Source organism: Salvelinus alpinus, chromosome 38 (genome assembly GCF_045679555.1).
Source record: "Salvelinus alpinus chromosome 38, SLU_Salpinus.1, whole genome shotgun sequence".
NCBI classification, from domain to species: domain Eukaryota; kingdom Metazoa; phylum Chordata; class Actinopteri; order Salmoniformes; family Salmonidae; genus Salvelinus; species Salvelinus alpinus.
In genome coordinates, this window is record NC_092123.1 from 10732940 (window position 1) to 10755799 (window position 22860).

The 22860-nt window shown below is 42.2% G+C and overlaps 1 protein-coding gene across 1 annotated transcript in view; it reads right to left on the reverse strand.

Annotated features, from left to right (window-relative positions):
* Nucleotides 1–22396, reverse strand: part of LOC139566278 (ATP-binding cassette sub-family B member 6-like) — a 30880-nt gene extending 8484 nt beyond the window's left edge. The window contains exons 1-17 of the mRNA XM_071387343.1: nt 22187–22396; nt 20398–20925; nt 18340–18483; nt 14700–14889; nt 14364–14456; nt 12002–12194; nt 10182–10303; nt 9817–9926; nt 9494–9559; nt 6721–6846; nt 5868–5944; nt 5536–5599; nt 4792–4877; nt 1400–1457; nt 1133–1237; nt 680–854; nt 178–290 (exon numbers count right to left, since the gene is read on the reverse strand). Of these exons, the coding sequence (XP_071243444.1) occupies nt 178–290; nt 680–854; nt 1133–1237; nt 1400–1457; nt 4792–4877; nt 5536–5599; nt 5868–5944; nt 6721–6846; nt 9494–9559; nt 9817–9926; nt 10182–10303; nt 12002–12194; nt 14364–14456; nt 14700–14889; nt 18340–18483; nt 20398–20913 (2238 nt within the window). The 5' untranslated portion in view covers nt 20914–20925; nt 22187–22396. The remainder of the gene's footprint in view (nt 1–177; nt 291–679; nt 855–1132; nt 1238–1399; nt 1458–4791; nt 4878–5535; nt 5600–5867; nt 5945–6720; nt 6847–9493; nt 9560–9816; nt 9927–10181; nt 10304–12001; nt 12195–14363; nt 14457–14699; nt 14890–18339; nt 18484–20397; nt 20926–22186) is intronic.
* Between the last annotated feature and the right edge of the window lie 464 nt (nt 22397–22860).

Genomic DNA, 22860 nt, shown 5'->3' on the forward strand with positions numbered 1-22860 from the left:
TCCGGGGTGAAGTTTCACCTAGGTAAAGATCTAGGACCAGCTTCCCTACCCAATCCTAAACCAAAAAAAGAAGAATAAAATGCAACTGACCCAAGATCATTGTCTCGGGGCATCTTCACCCTATACCTATTTGAACAGGGTCATTGAGCCTCCTGTTGGACCTTCCTGAAAGTTTACCTCATCCAGCAGGATGATCTGAGGGGCCTTGAGGATGGTGCGGGCAATAGCCACCCTCTGCTTCTCCCCCCCGCTCAGTTTCAGACCCCTCTCGCCCACCTGGGTGTCGTATCCTGGGTAGGGGGACAGACAGAGACAACACAGACACAAACGTCATTCACCTCATACAGTAACAATTTACCTGGCAGCTACTGTGTGAACTCCGCAAATCTCCCCACTTGTTTGAGGAGATTTAGATGTCAAAATGCTTCGGAAAATGTGGTTGGTAAATACAAAACACCTATACAAACCCTTAAAACAATAATATTGAAACCCATAAGCCACTTTCAGGTTAACTACAAACATAAATATAATGACAACATACAGCTCTGGTTTCCAGGCACAGATTAAGCCTAGTCCTGGACTCAATAGAGAATCTCCATTGAAATAGTTTTTTTAGTCTTGGACAAGGCTTACATCGGTGTCCGGGAAACCATCAAAAGAGACCGTGGTATTTCCGTACCTTCTGGGAACGTCTGGATCTTCTCGTGAATGTCCGCGGCGATAGCCGCCTCCTCCACTTCGTGGTCGCTGGCAGAGATGCGTCCGTAGCGGATATTGTTGCGGATGTTGTCGTTGAAGAGGACCGTGTCCTGTGGCACCACGCCGATGTGGGCACGCAGAGACACCTGCTTCACCTGCACCCAGATACCAAGAGGCTCAGAATACACTATATTAATACAAGGTCAAGTTCATTAGGTCACGCAATGAAAAAACATTTTCAAACATCCAGATAATAATAGTTTTTTCTTAATTTGGTGCCTAATGAACACGACCCAGGTGTATCATATTAACAATACTGTATAACTGAAATAGTAGACCACCAATTTGCAACAAACCTAATGTTATATACAGCATGTGCTAACAAGGCAGTTTGTCTGGGAACTATTTTCTTGCAACTGGGCAAATTACTCACCTTAGAGATGTCCTGGCCATCGATGCGGATGCATCCTCCCTGGACGTCATAGAAACGGAAGAGCAGGCGAAGGATGGTGCTCTTACCACACCCTGACTGGCCAACCTAGGGATGTCAACAAACACACAAACTGTTGAGAAGCAAGAAACATCTGTACTACACATGGTCCAGACACAAACCATCACATGACTGATAGAGAGAAATCAAACACTGCTCAAGGGTGCGTAATATCTGGGTAATGCTCGGAAGCTTGGAATCTAATCTTACCAATGCAACAGTCTGACCTGGCTGCACAGTAAATGATACATCCTTAAGGATCTCCTTCCTTTAAAAAAACACACAGAAGCACAAAATATATATTTAATCAAATCAAATGTTATTTTTCACATGCTGACTTACAAGCCCTTAACACGTATTTTTCTTAAAACTGCACTGTTGGTTGAGTAAAAAAATAGATAAGTAAAAAATAAAAGTAACAAATAATTAAACAGCAGCAGTAAAATAACAATAGCGAGGCTATATAAAAGGGGTACCGATACAGAGTCAATGTGCGGGGACACCGGTTATTTGAGGTAATATGTACATGTAGGTAGAATTAAATAGATGGCTGGAGTCTGACAATTCTTAGGGCCTTCCTCTGACACCGCCTGGTATAGAGGTCCGAGATGTACTGGGTTGTACGCACTACCTTCTGTAGCGCCTTGCGGTTGGAGGCCGAGCAGTTGCCATACCAGGCGGTGATGCAACCAGTCAGGATGCTCTCCATGGTGCAGCTGTAGAACTTTGAGGATCTGAGGACCCATGCCAAATCTTTTCAGTCTCCTGAGGGGGAATAGGCTTTGTCATGCCCTCTTCACAACTGTCTTGGTGTGTTTGGACCATGATAGTTTGTTGGTGTTGTGAACACCAAGGAACTTGAAGCTCTCAACCTGCTCCACTACAGCCCCGTCGATGAGAATGGGGGCGTGCTCGGTCCTCCTTTTCCTGTAGTCCACAATCATCTCCTTTTGTCTTGAACACGTTGAGGGAGAGGTTGTTGTCCTGACACCACACAGCCAGGTCTCTGACCTCCTCCCTATAAGCTGTCTCATCGTTGTCGGTGACCAAGCCTACCACTGTTGTGTCATCGGCAAACTTAATGACGGTGTTGAAGTCGTGCCTGGCCATGCAGTCATGAGTGAACAGGGAGTACAAGAGGGGACTGAGCACGAACCCTTAAGGGGACCCCGTATTGAGGATCCGTGTGGCGGATGTGTTGTTACCTACCCTTACCACCTGGGGCAGCCCGTCAGGAAGTCTAGGATCCAGTTTCAGAGGGAGGTGTTTAGTCCCAGGGTCCTTAGCTTAGTGATGAGCTTTGAGGGCACTATGGTGTTGAACGCTGAGCTGTAGTCAATGAATAGCATTCTCACATAGGTGTTCCTTTAGTCCAGGTGGGAAGTGTGGAGTGCAATAGAGATTGCATCATCTGTGGATCTGTTTGGGCGGTATGCAAATTGGAGTGGGTCTAGAATTTCTGGGATAATGGTGTTGATGTGAGCCATTACCAACCTTTCAAAGCACTTCATGGCTAAGGACGTGAGTGCTACGGGTTGGTAGTCATTTAGGCAGGTTACCTTAGTGTTCTTGGGCACAGGCACTATGGTGGTCTGCTTGAAACATGTTGGTATTACAGACTCAGTCAGGGACAGGTTGAAAATGTCAGTGAAGACACTAGCCAGTTGGTCAGCGCATGCTTGGAGTACACGTCCTGGTAATCTGTTTTGGCCCTGCGGCCTTGTGAATGTTGACCTCTTTAAAGGTCTTACTCACATTGGCTATGGAGAGCGTGATCACAGTCGTCCGGAACAGCTGATGCGCTCATGCTTGTTTCAGTGTTACTTGCCTCGAAGCGAGCATAGAAGTTATTTAGCTCGTCTGGTAGGCTTGTGTCACTGGGCAGCTCGTGGCTGTGCTCCCCTTTGTAGTCTGTAATAGTTTGCAAGCCCTGCCACATCCAACGAGCGTCATAACCAGTGTACGATTCAATCTTAGTCCTGTATTGACGCTTTGCGTGTTTGATGGTTCGTCGGAGGGCATAACTGGATTTCTTATAAGGCAACAATAGCTTCCGGGTTAGAGTCCCGCTCCTTGAAAGCGGCAGCTCTACCCTTTAGATGTAATCCATGGCTTCTGGTTGGGGTATGTACGTACAGTCACTGTGGGGACGACATCATCAATGCACTTATTGATGAAGCCCGTGACTGATGTGGTATATTCCTCAATGCCATCGGAAGAATCCCGTAACATATTCCAGTCTGTGCTAGCAAAACAGTCCTGTAGCTTAGCATCTGCTTCATCTGATCACTTTATATTGACCGAGTCACTGGTGCTTTAGTTTTTGCTTGTCAGCAGGAATCAGGAGGATATAATTATGGTCAGATTTGCCAAATGGAGGGCGAGGGAGAGCTTTGTACGCGTCTCTGTGTGTGGAGTAAAGGTGGTCAGAGGGAAAAACCCTGGTTGCACATTTAACATGCTGGTAGAAATGAGGTAAACGGATTTAAGTAAGTCCCCGGCCACTAGGAGCGCCACCTCTGGATGAGTATTTTCCTGTTTGCTTATGGCCTTATACAGCTCGTTGAGTGCGGTCTTGGTGCCAGCATCGGTTTGTGGTGCTCAATAGACATTAAGAAAATATAGATAAACTCTCTTGGTAAATAACGTGGTCAACAGCTTATCATGAGATACTCTACCTCAGGAGAGCCAAACCTCGAGACTTCCTTAGATTTCATGCACCAGCTGTTGTTTAAAAATATACATAGACCGCCACCCCTTGTCTTACCAGAGGCGGCTGATCTATTCTGCCGAAAAAGCGTAAAACCCGCCAGCTGTATGTTATTCATGTCATCATTCAGTCATGACTTGGGGAAACATAAGATATTAGTTTCATTTTTTTTTATTCCCTTTTTCTCCCCAATTTCACAGTATCCAATTGTTACTGTCTTGTCTCATCGCTACAACTCCCGTACGCACTCGGAAGAGACGAAGGTCGAGAGCCATGCGTCCTCCTAAACACAACCCAACCAAGCCGCACTGCTTCTTGACACAGTGCGCATCTAACCCGGAAGCCAGCCGCACCTATGTGTCGGAGGAAACACCGTACACCTAGCGACCTGGTCAGCACGCGCTGTGCCCGGCCCGTATCGCTAGTGCGCGATGAGACAAGGATATCCCTACCGGCCAAACCCTCCCTAACCCGGACGACGCAAGGCCAATTGTGCGTCGCCCCATGGACCTCCCGGTCGCGGCCGGCTGCGACAGAGCCTGGGCTCGAACCCAGAGTCTCTGGTTGGAACAGAGCCTGGGCTCGATGCAGTGCCTTAGACCACTGCGCCACCCGGGAGGCCGATATTACAGTTTTTAATGTCCCATTGGTACGTGCTCGTAGTTTGTCTATTTTATTATCCAATGATTGATTGTTGGCTAATAGGACCGATTGTAAAGGTAGATTACCCACTCGCCGTCGGATCCTTACAAGGCACCCAGACCTACGTCCCCGTTCAAAGGAGAACGCTGGTACTATCACAACTATGATTATTCATCAAACTGTTTCTGAATCAGTCTCTGTGTATAGCCTACACATCCTGAATATACATTTTTTAAATCTTAGGACTTACCCGTCAGTGTAGTTAAAGTACACATTCTCAAACTCCACTTTTCCCAGTTTATAGAGAAGGTTCCCTGCGTTCACCGCATCCTTCACCTGAAGAGAAATCAAGATAAAGCACATAAAAAATACATTTCCCATAATGAAATGCAAAGATCAGATTCTGATCTCGATTGGTTTTGCTTGCCTCCTGCCTCCTCTCTTCTATCCTTATCTTAGCTTATTTGTTTCCATGTTCCTTCTCCTCGCCACCTCTTTGATTACTTTCAACGTTTTTCAAATGAGGCGGCGAGGAGAAGGAACATGGAAACAAATAAGCTTTTCATGAAATGAGACTCTCTTTCTCCACTCACGCATCATCAGGAAAATGATGCGTACAGAAAAATAAATGTGTAAAGTGATAAAAAACTAAATATTATAGTGGTGCAAGACATTTTATAGATAAAAGGATAAGTAGTGTATTGTTTTTAAATGTGTACATGCTTTTCTACTCCGAGAAAGCAAAAGCTGATTCAAAGGGATTTTAAAACACTTCCTTGCTACCTGCCACGAGGACACTATTGTACATTCTCTGTCGAAGTAGGTAATCGAGGATGGGAAAGAAGACTACCTACTTACGAATTGGCACTTCTCGATCACTTATCGGTTTCCGGTCACAGAGGGCGGAGGAGTGGAGGAGAGGACATGCTTTTCCAATTGAGAATCTCCCATATACACCAAAAAGCTGGTCATTGATAACCAATTTCAAAATTACCTCCTCCTCCTCTGTAAAGAGCTTAAACATGCTCTCCATGTCGATAAAGGAGCTCTGGATCATTCTGTGGAGGATGAGGACGTATGTATTATAAAGATCACCTGTTGTGCATTATGGGTACTGTAGTACATGCTGCTATAAACAATGCCTTTCATAGATCTGTGTCAATAGTATAGCTTAATTTGCTTGTGTCTTTCTTGATCTAGTAAGACATGTGGAAGCAATATGGTGGAAACCTATCCAGTCCTTTTAGCTGTAGGTGATAGACATAAAAGAAACTAGGGAAGGATGACACGAAGTAGAGTTGAAACCCAGCCCATAACACCTCTCACCTGTAGTAGGTTCCAAACCAGTTGAGAGGGGTGTAGAGCTGGATGATGTAGGTGCCGAAGAGGACAAAGTCTCCAACCTGGAGATAGAGTGCATTAGCCTGGTTAAACCAGACTGAACACTTGGCTCACTATTGTTTCACTTCGTTCAGTTTGGTTTAACCAGGCTAAAGTTCACAGCAGCTGACTTGAATGTATACTTCATACACCACATGTATTACTGAGAAAAACATGTAATACCACAACACTGTGTCAAAGGGAAGTTTTTTAGCACATGTTCAAACATGCATGAAAACATACATACAGTAGTCTGTTTTGCATTTGTATTGATTGCTTTTGTCGGCTAGGCAAGTTACAAATAATTTCCTAATTAGAGTACAATAACGCTTTCTAATCTAATGTAGGACAGAGTCGAAAACAACATAGCCCTAGCATAGAGGAGAGAAAAGTGGATGAGTGGAGAGAGTTTGAGGTGGGTCAACAGGGCTTTTCACACTTCTGAGCCAAACCAAGCTGCACTGGTCAGGTTACACATCCAGACATTTACCATAGTTGCTGGAACCGTGCCGATAAGGACAATGTGAAAAGAGCCAGGGCAGTTTGTTTTCGGTCGGCTCGATAGTGTGAAAAGGGTAGTAGAATGAGTATCTAGGCCTTTAACGGGGAACTCCAGTATTTCACAACTTCATGTTCAATTGTTTCTCACCCTGAAAGTGGTTATTTAACAAAAACCAAACATGGATTATAGATTACAGTCCTGGCTCATAGATTATTGTCACGGTGAGGAACCATCTAACATTAATTTATAAAATACTCAACTTTCCCTTTAAGCTAGTAAGGGCTCCGAGCTCAGTACCTTAAACTTGCCCTCCTGGACAAAGTAGGCACAGAGCAGTGACCCGGCCAGTAGGCCTGAACCGATGATCAGGTTCTGTGTCTGGTTCAGGAAGGCCAGAGAGGCTTGTGTCTTCCATTCTGAGATCTAGGACGGGAGGGAACAGACAGACAAAGGCCATAAATGCAACATTGCAATCAAAAGAGTTATAGTCTGGTCCCAGATCTGTTTGTGCTGTCTGTTTGCACTGCTGAACAGACCTAGAACCAGGAAAATAGAGATACAAAAGCTAAAGAAATGTCTGCTGGTTGCAGTTCTAAAATCCTAAAACATCATTAATGATGGAAAGCTCTATTTAACTATGCTTCTGAGGTGGTCAAACACATTTCATATTTATCTATTTATCCTGCTACTGGTCACTGTTACGCCTGTTTACATGTATATATTATCATTAGTATTTGTCCATAACTATTTAAATATTTCTGCTACCAGTCACTTTTTAGCCCTGTTTACACGTAATATAGCTTTTTTGTTGTGTTACAGCCTGAATTTAAAATGGATTAAATTTCGATTTTTTTTGTCACTGACCTACACACACACCACTCAGGGATTTCACCATGAGGCCAATGGTGACTTTAAAACAGTTACATGGCTATGATAGAAGAAAGCTGAGGATGGACAACATTGCAGTTACTCCACAATACTAACCTAATTGACAGAGTGAAAAGAAGGAAGCCTGTACAGAATACAATACCCCATAATGTGGAATAAAATTTTTACAATTTTAAAAAATGATTTAAAAATGAATAGTTGAAATTACTTGCATTCAAAAAGTATTTAACCCCTTTGTAATGGCAAGTCTAAATAAGTTAAGGAGTAAAAATGTGCTTCAAAAGTCACATTAGTTGCGCGGACCCTCTATGTGTGCAATAAGTGTTTAACGTGATTTTTGAACGACTACCTCATCTCTGTACCCCACACATACAGATCATTTTAAGGTCCCTCAGTCAAGCAGTGAACTTCAAACACAGATTCAACCACAATGACCAGGGAGATTGATAGATTAAAAAAAAAAAAAACGCAAACATTGAATATCCCTTTGAGCATGGTGAGCTACACTTTGGATGGTGTATCAATACACCAAGTCACTAAAAAAAATACAGGCATCCTTCCTAACTCAGTTGCCGGAGAGGAAGGAAACCACTCAGGGATTTCACCATGAGGCCAATGGTGACTTTAAAACAGTTACATGGCTATGATAGAAGAAAGCTGAGGATGGACAACATTGCAGTTACTCCACAATACTAACCTAATTGACAGAGTGAAAAGAAGGAAGCCTGTACAGAATACAAATATTCCAAAACATGCATCCTGTTTCCAACAAGGCACTAAAGTAATAATGCAAGAAATGTTATCAAAGCAATTAACTTAGTACTGTAACTCTCCATATTTTCAAGCATAGTGGTGGCTGCATCATGTTATGGGTATGCTTGTAATCATTAAGGACTGGGGATTTTTTCAGATTTTTTTTTTTTACAGAATGGAACTAAGCACAGGCAAAATCATTGAGGAAAACCTGGTTAAGTCTGATTTCCACCAGACACTGGGGAGATGAATTCATCTTTCAGCAGGACAATAACCTAAAACACAAAGTCAAATCTACACTGAAGTTGCTTACCAAGAATACAGTACATGTTCCTGAGTGGCTGAGTTACAGTTTTGACTTAAATATACTTTAAAATCTAAGGCAAGACCTGAAAATGGTTGTCTAGCAATGATCAACAACCAATTTGACTGAGCTAAAATAATTTTTATAAGAATAAAAATGAGCAAATGTTGCACAATCCAGGTGTGGAAAGTTCTTAGAGACCTACCCAGAAAGACTCTCAGCTGTAATCACTGCCAAAAGTGCTCCTACAAAGTATTGACTCCTGAGTGTAAATATTTACATAAATGTTATATTTCTGTATTTCACTTTAAATACATTTGCAAAAATGTCTCAAGACACATGTTCACTCATTATGGGGTATTGTGTGTAGATGGGTGAGAAAAATATATTTAATCCATTTTGAATTCAGACTGTTAAAACAAGATGTGGAATAAGTCAAGGGGTATGAATACTTTCTGAAGGCATCCCCCTGTCACACTTACTGACACTCTTGCACACCCACCCACCCACATGCTTCTGCCATCCTGTTAACTATTATTATTATTATTTATCCTGCTACCAGTAACTTTCTCCTAATCCCTGCCTAGATGTGAATATCTACCTCATATACTCCAGTATCCCTGAACATTGTAAATGTACTCTGTATACAGATTCCGCTCTTATATCTTGTGTTATTATAAAACATTTTCTTATTTGAGCTACAAACTATTAAAAGCTATACAGTATAGGAAAAGCTGAGACTCCCACGAACACTCACAGGCCACACAAGTCGTTAGAAGGTAAGGGGTTCTTCTACATAGAAGATCATAGGAAATCCCAGGACAAAGTGTCTACAATACTGTAATAAGCGTACATAGTTGCTGTCACAAACCCCACACAGTTGTCACTGACTAGTTGGATATTCATTTCCCAATTAACAATTTCTGTAACTTACAGCATTCATATAAATTCATTTTTATCAGGTTTTTGCTTCGGCTGACCTTATTTTTTTATTATTGACATTTGTCAATAAAACTCATATAAAGTCATATAAATGAAAAAAATAACCAAAGCAAACACTTTGGTATAACTTTACACATATCTATATTTTCAACTCTTCAGTTTTACATCTATAGCCTGGATTACCTGATACTTCACAATAGCGTCCTCAAAACGGTTCACCTCGTAATTCTCTGCGTTGTAGTACTTCACCTGTTAGAAAAACATTACAATCGCAGCCATGAAGCAAATCTGAAGCTGCAAAAATGCAATATGTTTGAGGGAATCTTAATGTGCCACCATGGCAGGTGGGGGTTCTGGATTGTGTCCATTTGGCATCAAACAGACAAACTGGGTGGGACTACCTGGACTTTTTCCGTTCAATAATGTTTAAAAAAAAAATCTGTTACATGCCCTAATGAACACAATCCAACTATTGAGGTCAAAGGTCAATGAGACCATCTCGGTACCGTCTCAAAGTTGAGCAGGGAGTCCACCGCCCTGGTCTTTGCGTTGTTGTCCTGGGTGTTCATGTCTCGCCTGTACTTGGTCCTCCATTCCGTGATGATGATGGTAAGGGCTGAAGAGATATATTGATGGACCATTACAAAATATTACATTGGTATTACCAGACCACAGTCGAATGCATATGTAAAATAATTTAAAGTAGGTATGATTGATTTAGCTTGGAGTTGATTTAATTGACACTTTTGGGACTATTCCATTGGTGCAGGTCAAGTCATTTGAAAGTATTTCACATATTTGACTCAGATCGGATGATTGTTACTTTATAGAAATAACTAAATTAGCACTGGAAAGGAGGCCTTGTACTCACTGAGGTAGAGGAACATACAGACGAATACGATGAGTCCGAACCAGGCGTTGAAGTAGGTGATGAAGTAGATGATGGAGATGACGATATCTGCGATGGTGGGGAAGATGCTGAATACAATATAGCTGTGGAGAGAAAGAGAGGGAGGCCAGGTTTACCTCTGAATTAACACACAGACCGTCCAGAGGTTAGGATGACACTAAAAAACTGAGACATACTACAGGGGGATCAAAGTTGGGTCACATCACACTGGTTGGTAGTGATGGAAGAAATGGAATGTTGACTCAATTTTAAGGTGGATAGGAGAACAGTTTAATCGTTCTTTTTGAAAATTGAGTAAACCCCTGAGGAAGCAGTCTCTCTAAGCTTTGAGGATAAAGTAATCACACCAAGATCAAACCAAGATCATGTATGTCCAGTGTTTCCCCTATATTCATGTAGCAGCAGTGAGCCGCCACTGCTAAATTGTTGCCGCGGCTCCCAAAAAAATGTACATTTTTTAATAAAAAATTATAGATATAAATAACAGTGCATTCAGAAAGTATTCATACCCCTTGACTTATTCCACATTTTGATGCGTTACAGCTTGAATTCAAAATGGGTTAAATATGTTTTTTGTTCTCACCCATCTAAAAATGCACACAAAATACCCCATAATGACAAAGTGCCAAAGTTTTTTTGCAAATTTACAGAAAATGAAATACAGAAATCTTATTTACATAAGTATTCACACCCTGAGTCAATACATGTACATGTTAGAATCCCCTGTGGCAGCAATTACATCTGTGAGTCTTTCTGGGTAAGTCTCTAAGAGCTTTGTTCACCTGGATTGTACAATAATTTGCGCATTATTCTTCAAGCCCGAATGATGACAAAACCTACAAATAGGCCACTCAGAAACATTCAATGTCGTCTTGGTAAGCAACTCCAGTTTAGATTTTGGCTTTGTGTTTTAGGTTATTGTCCTGCTGAAAGGGGAATTCATCTCCCAGTGTCTGGTGGAAAGCAGAAAGAACCATGTTTTCCTCTGGGATTTTGCCTGTGCTTAGCGCCATTCCATTTAAAAACATTTTTAACTCCCTAGTCTTTTCCGATTACAAGCATACCCATAACATGATGCAGTGGCACTAGGTGATGTGTTGTCTTGGATTTTCCTCAAACATAACGCTTTGTATTCAGGACATAAAGTAAATTTCTTGCCATTTTTGTTGTTGTTGCAGTTTTACTTTCGTGCTTTACTGCAAACATGCATGTTTTAGAATATTTTTACAATGTACAGGCTTCCTTCATTTCACGGTGAAATCCCTGAGCGGTTTCCTTCCTCTCCGGCAACTGGGTTAGGAAGGACACCTGTATCTTTGTAGTGACTTGGAGTATTAATACAACATCCAAAGTATAATTACTAACTTCACCATGCTCAAAGGGATATTCAATGTCTGCTTTTTAAAATGTTTTTGTTAAGAGAATTTTTTCTCCTGAACTTATTTAGGTTTGCCATAACAAAGTCGTTGAATACTTATTGACTCAAGACATTTCAGCTTTTCATTTTTAATTAATTTGTTTTAAAAAAAAGTCAACGAGTGTCAATACTTTCTGAAGGCACTGTACAGTATATACACTGAACAAAAATATGAAAACGCAACATGCAACAATTTAAAAGATTTGACTGAGTTACAGTTCATAAGGAAAATCAGTCACTTGAAATAAATTCAATAGGCCAAGACTGGGAATACAGATATGCATCTGTTGGTCACAAGTACCTTAAAAAAAATGTAGACGCGTGGATCAGAAAACCACGCACAATTTATTATTTGGAGACCCACCTGAGCAGGCTGTTGATGGAGGAGGTGCCGCGGTCAATGCTACGCAGGACGTCCCCGGTGCGTCGGCCCAGGTGCCAGCGCAGAGACAGTGAGTGTAAGTGGCCGAACAGACGCACCTGCACCACCCGGTTGGTGTACTGCTGCACGCGGATCCACAGGAAGGAGCGCAGGTTACTGATGAAGCCGGACGCACCTAGGGAGAGAGTGAGGTACAGGAAAGAAGAGAGAAAGAGAGAGGGCCGGGGGGGGGGTAAGAGTGGGGTTGGGGAGAAGGAGAGAGGAGATATAGAGAGCGAGGGAACAAAAGAGATAACTAAAATAACAGTACTCAAGGAGTCCAAGGAATGAATGGGTGTAGCAGATAAAGACAATATGGAGGTGAAATTCCCACTCACCCAGGGCTCTAAATTAATATATATATATATACACATACACATATACATATATATATATACACACACACACACACACACACACACACACACACACACACACACACACACACACACACACACACACACACACACACACACACACACACACACACATATATATATCTACACACATATACAGTAGGGCAAAAAAAATTATATTTAGTCAGCCACCAATTGTGCAAGTTCTCCCACTTAAAAAGACGAGAGACTTATTTTCCACCATAATTTGCAAATAAATTCATTAAAAATCCTACAATGTGATTTTCTGGATTTTTTACAGGCCTCTCTGAAAATTACAGGCCTCTCTCATCTTTTTAAGTGGGAGAACTTGCACAATTGGTGGCTGACTAAATACTTTTTTGCCCCACTGTATATATATACACACACATACAGTGGGGAGAACAAGTATTTGATACACTGCCGATTTTGCAGGTTTTCCTACTTACAAAGCATGTAGAGGTCTGTAATTTTTATCATAGGTACACTTCAACTGTGAGAGACGTAATCTAAAACAAAAATCCAGAAAATCACATTGTATGATTGTTAAGTAATTAATTTGCACATATATATATATACACATACATATATATATATATATACACACACACACACATTTTTTACTGGTTGGTATTTTGTAGCACTGGTGTTCGCAATTTTAAAAAGTTAGGAGCACCACATTAAATTTAGGAGCACCAGGAAATATATATATATATTTTAATTGATTGATATATAGCCTATATTAGGCTTTTATGAATTATAGCTACTTTAGTAGCTCATGTTGTGCCTTAGAAACTAATATGTAACACTGCAAATACATTAGTTTATTATAAAAGCTAAAACGTTGATACGTTGAAACGTCATTGAAATTACAGTAATTTGTGGAATATTAGGCTTCTACATTGTGTAAAAGCACAATTTTCCTACTGAGAGACAAGGGTGTAATTGCAGACAGCAATTAGGGGTGTTTTTTTAATATAGGCGTTTCTCGATATCAAGTTACACCCACTGATGCTCGCCATTGGTCCGTGGGCTTTTCTTTCACGTCGGGGATAACAGTTGTTGACAACTGTAGCATTGTAGCCTAACCCTTTTCCTAACCTTCTCCCAACCTGCCACGCTATTTCACCTAACCTGCCACGTTATTTCACCTAACCTGCCACGCTAATTCACCTAACCTGCCACGCTAATTATCCTAACCTGCTATGTAAACAAATCATGTGTTGAGAAACCATCCATCGCATAACACCAGAATTGACCAATGACAGGCACCAATGGATGCTTCCTGATATCAAGGAATGACCACATCAGGAAACGCCCCGAATTAAGGTCTGCAATTACACTATATTGTTTGAGATGCATAAGATAAAACATTTTACACTGTCTCTTTAAAAAGTCAGGTTTGTGATAATGACATGCAAGATCTCTCATTCATTCATTGCTATATTCATTGATCTCCTGAAGAAGAGATCCCTTTTCCTTTCTTTCTGTGCCCCCAAATGTTTGGATATACTGGTCAAGTTACCAGGTTGTTAGCTAGCTAGCCAATGCAGTAACATGACCGAACAAAGTGTCAACAAATGGTTTGCGAGTAGTTTTAGAACAGCCCACAACATGGTTTATGAATGTAAAATGTGGTCCCAGCTATCCGCTATAGGAAGGTAAAATATTGCAGCGGTAATATGGGCCAGATCTTTTGACCTGGTTAGGCTAGAAGCAAGCCGATTTTGCTGTAGTAATGGTGCAACAATGGCGCTAACGAATCCGCTCTCGCTTGTTTCTCTAAGGCACTCGGAAACAACTAAGTCTTATCATTACAACAATTATCTGGGAGATTTTTTCATGCTCGTACAGAGCTCCCAAAACAAAACCTAGTCACAAAGCAAAATATTATTGACCAAATTGGTCGCACTTTAAAGCCCTGCACTCACCTGCCCCTCCACCTTGCAGGAACTTGAGCAAGACGTAGACACACACAGTGGTGGCCAAGGTCTTCCAGCTGCTTCCATCAGTCAGCTCATTCACTGTGACAGAAAGTGGGTTGACAATCCCAGGTCATCTTTTCTGCAGTTTTTCTGGGTAGATTATCATATGTCAGCCTCAATGATATCACAAAATACTTCTGAGAATGTGCAGCGCAGCACCAATAAAGACAACCTGCAACGCAACCAATAAGGCTGTGACAGCAACAAGTAGGAATTTAAAAAGGCATCCAGATAAAAGCTGGATATAGGGGAGATGTTACGAAACGAGGGATGCTCTCTCACCAATGTTCTTGTAGTAGATAGGCACAAAGACATTGATGACCCTCTCCAGACCCAGCAGGCACAGGCAGAGGAGCACCAGGCCCTGTAACAGCATGCTGCCTCTGGGCCACATGTAGGGCACCAGCAGACGCACCTTCTGCCCAAAGTCCTGCCAGGTAGACTGGGATTCCTCTGCCCTATTCAACAGGAGCTGGGGTACAGATAGAGATATTAGGGGGTTATTATGAACTTAATAAATACAGACAGAGACAATAAACAACAACAAAAAGGGTTGTGGCCGGGGACTATAATGCAGGCAAACTTAAATCGGTTTGACCTAATTTTTACCAGCACGTCACCTGTGCAACCAGCAGACTCCTGCTTACAAGCAAAAACTAAAGCAGGAAGTACCAGTGACTCGCTCAATACTGAAGTGGTTAGATGAAGCGGATGCTAAGCTACAGGACTGTTTTGCTAGCACAGACTGGAATATGTTCCGGGATTCATCCAATGGCATTGAGGAATATACCACCTCAGTCATCGGCTTCATCAATAAGTACATAGATGACGTCCCCACAGTGACCGTACGTACATATCCCAACCAGAAGCCATGGAGCTGCTATTTTCAAGGAGCGGGACACTAATTCAGACGCTTATATAAGAAATCCTGATATGCCCTCAGACAAACCATCAAAAAGGCAAAGCATCAATACAGGATTAAGATAGAATCCTACTACACCGGCTTCTTACCCTCATCGGATGTGGCAGGGCTTGCAACCTACTATGGATTACAAAAGGGAAACCCAGCCGTGAGCTGCCCAATGACGCAAGCCTACCATACAGGCTAAATGCCTTTTATGCTCGGTTCGAGGCAAGCAACACTGAAGCATGTATGAGAGCACCAGCTGTTCCGGATGACTGCGTGATCACGCTCTCCGTAGCCGATGTGAGCAAGACCTTTAAACAGGTCAAAATTCTCAAGGCCGCGGCCCCAGACAGATTACCAGGAAGGGAGGAGGTCAGAGACCTGGCAGTGTGGTGCCAGGACAAGGTCAGGGATTTGTGATGGCCACCTTGACTTTGCTGTCCTTAAGCCACAACTTTGGAAGTATGCTTGGGGTCATTGTCCATTTGGAAGACCCATTTGCGACCAAGCTTTAACTTCCTGACTGATGTCTTGAGATGTTGCTTCAATATATCCACATAATTTTCCTGCCTCATGATGCCATCTATTTTGTGAAGTGCACCAGTCCCTCCTGCAGCAAAGTAACCCCACAACATGATGCTGCCACCCCCGTGCTTCACGGTTGGGATGGTGTTCTACGGCTTGCAAACCTCCCCCTTTTTCCTCCAAATACAGTGGGGAGAACAAGTATTTGATACACTGCCGATTTTGCAAGTTTTCCTACTTACAAAGCATGTAGAGGTCTGTAATTTTTATCATAGGTACACTTCAACTGTGGGAGACGGAATCTAAAACAAAAATCCAGAAAATCACATTGTATGATTTTTAAGTAATTCATTTGCATTTTATTGCATGACATAAGTATTTGATACATCAGAAAAGCAGAACTTAATATTTGGTACAGAAACCTTTGTTTGCAATTACAGAGATCATACGTTTCCTGTAGTTCTTGACCAGGTTTGCACACACTGCAGCAGGGATTTTGGCCCACTCCTCCATACAGACCTTCTCCAGATCCTTCAGGTTTCGGGGCTGTCGCTGGGCAATACGGACTTTCAGCTCCCTCCAAAGATTTTCTATTGGGTTCAGGTCTGGAGACTGGCTAGGCCACTCCAGGACCTTGAGATGCTTCTTACGGAGCCACTCCTTAGTTGCCCTGGCTGTGTGTTTCGGGTCGTTGTCATGCTGGAAGACCCAGCCACGACCCATCTTCAATGCTCTTACTGAGGGAAGGAGGTTGTTGGCCAAGATCTCGCGATACATGGCCCCATACATCCTCCCCTCAATACGGTGCAGTCGTCCTGTCCCCTTTGCAGAAAAGCATCCCCAAAGAATGATGTTTCCACCTCCATGCTTCACGGTTGGGATGGTGACTTGGGGTTGTACTCATCCTTCTTCTTCCTCCAAACACGGCGAGTGGAGTTTAGACCAAAAAGCTCAATTTTTGTCTCATCAGACCACATGACCTTCTCCCACTCCTCCTCTGGATCATCCAGAGGGTCATTGGCAAACTTCAGACGGGCCTGGACATGCGCTGGCTTGAGCAAGGGGACCTTGCGTGCACTGCAGGATTTTAATCCATGACGGCGTAGTGTGTTACTAATGGTTTTCTTTGAGACTGTGATCCCAGCTCTCTTCAGGTCATTGACCAGGTCCTGCCGTGTAGTTCTGGGCTGATCCCTCACCTTCCTCATGATCATTGATGCCCCACGAGGTGAGATCTTGCATGGAGCCCCAGACCGAGGGTGATTGACCGTCATCTTGAACTTCTTCCATTTTCGAATAATTGCGCCAACAGTTGTTGCCTTCTCACCAAGCAGCTTGCCTATTGTCCTGTAGCCCATCCCAGCCTTGTGCAGGTCTACAATTTACCCCTGATGTCCTTACACATCTCTCTGGTCTTGGCTATTGTGGAGAGGTTGGAGTCTGTTTGATTGAGTGTGTGGACAGGTGTCTTTTATACAGGTAACGAGCTCAAACAGGTGCAGTTAATACAGGTAATGAGTGGAGAACAGGTGGGCTTCTTAAAGAAAAACTAACAGGTCTGTGAGAGCCGGAATTCTTACTGGTCGGTAGGTGATCAAATACTTATGTCATGCAATAAAATGCAAATTAATTACTTAAAAATCCTACAATGTGATTTTCTGGATTTTTGTTTTAGATTCCGTCTCTCACAGTTGAAGTGTACCTATGATAAAAATTACAGACCTCTACATGCTTTGTAAGTAGGAAAACTTGCAAAATCGGCAGTGTATCAAATACTTGTTCTCCCCACTGTATAACTATGGTCAGTATGGCCAAACAGTTCTATTTTTGTTTCATCAGACCAGAGGACATTTCTCCAAAAAGTACAATCTTTGTCCACATGTAAAGTTGCAAACTGTAGTCTAGCTTTTTTATGGTGGTTTTGGAGCAGTGGCTTCTTTCTTGCTGAGGGGCCTTTCAGGTTATGTCGATATAGGACTTGTTTTACTCTGGATATAGATACTTTTGTACCTGTTTCCTCCAGCATCTTCACAAGGTCTTTTGCTGTTGTTCTGGGATTGATTTGCACTTTTCGCACCAAAGTACGTTCATCTCTAGGAGACAGAACGCGTCTCCTTCCTGAGTGGTATGATGGCTGCGTGGTCCCATGTTGTTTATACTTGTGTACTATTGTTTATACAGATGAACGTGGTACCTTCAGCCGTTTGGAAAACTTCAACTGCACCTGTACATATTACCTCAATTACCTCGACTAACCTGTACCCCCGCACACTGACTCGGCACTGGTACCCCCTGTATATAGCCTTGTTACTGTTATTTTTTTATTTTTTTAATGTAATTTAATTTAGTAAATATTTTCTTAACTCCATTTTCGTAAAAACTGCATTGTTGGTTAAGGGCTTGTAAGTAAGCATTTCACGGTAAGGTCTATCTATACCTGTTGTATTCGGCGCATGTGACAAATAACATTTGATTTGATTACTAGATTACCTGGCCAGTGCCGCCCTCCACGTCACGTTCGTCCTCGTTGATCAGGAGCATGTACGGTCTCCGTGGTAATCCCGGGGCCTTCAGGCCCAGGAAGAAGAGTGTGCCCGTGCCGACATAGCGCATCAACCACAGAGAAAATTCCACCTGAGGTAATGAATGAAAAATGCTAAGTCATGACTGAACCTTTAAAGGGGCAATCTGCGGCTTTGACCTGGAGAAATGGAACCACTCAAATACATAGACAGAGCTACGGATGCAAGGACTGACCATCCATGGTATCAAAATGACAGTTTTAACCATCTTTTAAGGTTATACACTGTTTGTTTACATTTACAATGTTTCGAAACATTAAAAGTAAAACAAGCTCATATGTTGGGTTCTCATGGGGTGTGACAGTTGAACTATGCTCATGAGGCATATATAACTTATAATCTTCGAGACTCAATGGGTATATATCATTAGTCCAAAAATGGATGTAGCAATTGTAGATTGACTCTTTAAAGGAATCTTGCACTCATAAACTATATTTTAGTGTGTTGTCCATTGATAATTCAATCCCAATGGGACTGTTAATACAATCCCAAAATGGTGCATGTCAGCCGTCAAAAAAAAAAAAAAAAATGGGAGTGTAGTATTTCTTTAAATAAGTGCTCACTGACAAGCTGCATAAAACACAGAAAAAAACATATTTCAATAATCCATTCAACACATACCATTTACATTTTAGTCATTTAGCAGACACTCTTATCCAGAGCGATTTACAGGAACAATTATGGTTAAGTGCATTGCTCAAGGGCACATCGGCAGATTTGTCACCTAGTCTGCTCTGGGATTCGAACCAGCGACCTTTCGGTTACTGGCCCAACGCTGTTAAACGTTAGGCTACCTGCTGCCCCAACTTCAATGTGAGGCCGAGGTTATCATTCAAAAGTCATTTACTCAGGAGTTGTTGGATTACATTCAGGATTAGAGAAGAGGTGAGTCAGTGGTTACAGTCAGACTGACTATACAAAGTAAACTACTGTACACGTTATGACACAAAGTAAACAGTGGACTGTGTCATATACTTTGTGGTATAACAACCTATTGGAAGAACTAAGATGGTGAAAGCTTGGTAAAAAACTAATGAAGATGTGTTCAACTAAAGCATTCTGAATGCAACTGGGAGACATATCAGTAGCTGAGTGGGAAAACCAATGACAGACACAGGGAGGGACTAAGAAAAGGCGTGATCTGATTGGTTACAAAATGTATATTTGGGGGCGTGGCCAGAGGGAGAGGGAGTAGAATGGCAAGATGGGGCAATGACTCAGCACTTCTAGAGTTCCTCATAGCTGACTAATCATAATGGTTCCACCCCCTTCCACTGCTGTGTCATAGTTGGAATGCCAGTTTCTATTTTAGCAGTCCTCTTGTGAGAAAATGCTTTGTAATATATATATATATATATATTTTTACAATCACAACAGTCATTACGAAATGGGATTCACGAAACATAAGAAACATTAAACCTAGCCTATGTGTCTAATTTACGCAGATACAGTATCACACCCTATGGGTAGACTAACTTACTTTTTAGAAAGCCCACTATTACACTAGTATAATGGAGTGTTAAAACTCAATGTTAAGTTTAATACTAATAGCCAGTAACATTATATGCCAACGTTTTAACAACCTCTATGAAACTAGGGAGTGAGATGGCAGTTTATCCTCACTGAGGGTTGAGCTGTGGGGTTAATTCAAAGAGGTGAAACGATTGAACGATGCAGACAGAAATGCAAGGAACAGATCTAACACCATGTCCAACTTAACCTGACAGTTAAACATGTTCATTCTACACAAATACATTTCTATCGGAAGGTCCTCTAACGCTACACCCTCCTGAACAGACCCCAGTGCCATGTTCAGTAGGCAAGGTTTTGAAACATTCAGATAGAAATACATTATGTAGAACAGACGTGTCTCTTTGAGTGATATGTAGAGGGAGGAGTCACGTCAGCTCTATTGGGGACATTCTATAATGTTAAATCCTCAACAATACCGCTGGTCCTCTCTCACCTGCTGCTGTGTGTTCTCCAGGCGCCACCACCAGTAGGGGCTGGCCCAGGAGACGAAGGCCAGGTTCTCCGCTGAAAATGCCACAGCCCAGAAGAGCAGCAGCACCGTGCTGTGGCCACGAGTCCGGTCCCTCACCAGCACCCTCTTCCTCTCCAGCCTTAGCAGGGCCACGGCCCAGGCCCAGCCCAGCATGGACAGGAGGCCGTACAGCACCACGTAGCCAGGGAGCTCCCCTCCTCCGGCCGCCCTCCAAACCAGCCCCCCCAGGAACTGCAGCAGGAGGAGCAGGGAGACTGCCAGTTGGAGGCCATAGAGGCGCGAGCGCGGAACGAACTTGGGCTCCATCTCGGTGCCGTGGCGGCGGTAGCAGACGCAGTGGAAGGTGCCGAAGAAGGAGGAGAGGGTAAGCAGGACGGTGGGCACCAGGGTGAAGTAGAAGCAGGGCGAGATGCCGCCCTCCAGCCAGGCTTCAGAGATGGAAGCGCTGGCTTCACAGTAGCTTTGCACTACTACCATGGTGGCTGGGAGCTGGGGAGACAGGGAAGGGTAAGAGAGTATTCACTATAACAGACATATTACCACCACATTAAGCCTACACATAGGGCTCAATATCATAAACCTGGTCCGCATGTATGTTAAGAGATTTGAAAAAGGCAGGACAGGCAAAGGAAATCATACAGTTGATTGCATGAAATTCGTTTTCAAAAATACATTCTCTGCAGTATTTTCACCGGATCCTATTTGTATCCTACTCTAAACTGCTATTCATGATGAAATTGAACTAGTCTAACTTCTTCCATTCATGACTTCAGATCGCTGCTGGTGGAGTTAAGTTAGTCAACACAATGAACACCTGTTCATTATTTTGCAGAACAAACATGCTATACCCTACGTAATGTATCAGGGTTAAGAGCAGATTGAATCTCCATGAAGCGTGTGTGTTGTACTTTGAAGTAAAACACAGCAAGCATCTCTTCCTAGTGTATAATCATTCCACAGACCTAATAGGCCTAAGAGATCCAGGCCAACCCTGCTATATCGGGCTGTGAACTTTACAATATGGTTAGTGCTTCAGTCATGGCTCCTAAAAGCACCCCAGCCAGTCATCTGGAGTGGGCGGTGGACTAATTCTGATTCAGTCAAGGCACTTAACACATCACATTTCATCAACTGATATTCATTCAAAATATCATAATAGAATTAGGTTACAGTGGTATGCCGACAGATGGCTAATGTACAATGGAGTAGTTTGATATGTCGTAACGAAGCCCTCACAAGCTCCAGTTCAGAAAGGTCAGAGTGCATATTGTAATTTCAGCTAATGAAATGATTCATTTGGATGTATATAACGTATCGTAATGAAAGAACTGTACCTTATCATAACCCGCCCAAAACTATTAACCCCTATTACTCCATTGTTTATGTTTTTGTTGTCATATGACATTGAACTTTCTAAACAAATGTTTCAGATGTTGATCTCCTGGAATCATTTCTTGAGCACTACAGATATTATCATGGACATCAAGATGCATTTGCTCCAGTGGCATTGTTTAGCGTGTTTTTCTTGGTGGCCCGCTCTTTGACAGACAGAGCATATTTAAACAATGGGACAACAAAAACAGAGCGTCAGAATAACCTTAGCAGTAGAGTTTTTCTCTAACTACCATTTGTGAGACTTGCCTAGTTAAATCAAAAAAATACATTTGTGGCGTTATCTGTCTGACCTATCAAGATAGCTAGCTATCTACATTAGCAAGCTTAGATCTGTTGCTTTTAATACAACACTCACATTCTCAAGATAAGCTGGTGCTGGAAAGCAATTTAGTGAATTGAAGCTCCCAACAAATATCCCGTTTTACGCAAAGAGATTTTACAAGTCAAAAATAACAATAATGGTCATCTTTTTGTATCCACTTGTAAATTGTCTTTATTCTTCTTGCGGCATGCATGGAGCGACGTATTCCATGACTCAGCAATCGACATTTTCTTACAAAACACTACTGCCTGAACCGCGTCCTAGCGCCCCCTGGCTCACACGCATGTTCAAATATAATGTTACGCAATCTCATATATGGCCAGTAGATGACAGTATATACAAAGACATCATACCTCACACAAAAATGCCATCTGAACGCTGTGTCTCATCATAGCCTACAGACAGGAATAGGCCAACAGTATGCAGTCAGTCAATATACGAATATCTTAGCTACAGAAAAATAAGATGAATAAGAAAATACGTTTGATAATTCCTATCAAAAGGAGTAGAATTTTCGATGCATTACAAATCAAATTGTATTTGTCACATGCATTGTAAACAACAGGTGCAGAAAAACAGTGAAATGTTTACTTATGCCCCTCCCAACAATTAATTGAGAAAGAAATAGAGAAATAATAGAAAAGTAATAGCATGTAATAATAAAAGTAATAATAAATAGACAATTAGTAGAGATAACTTCGCTATAT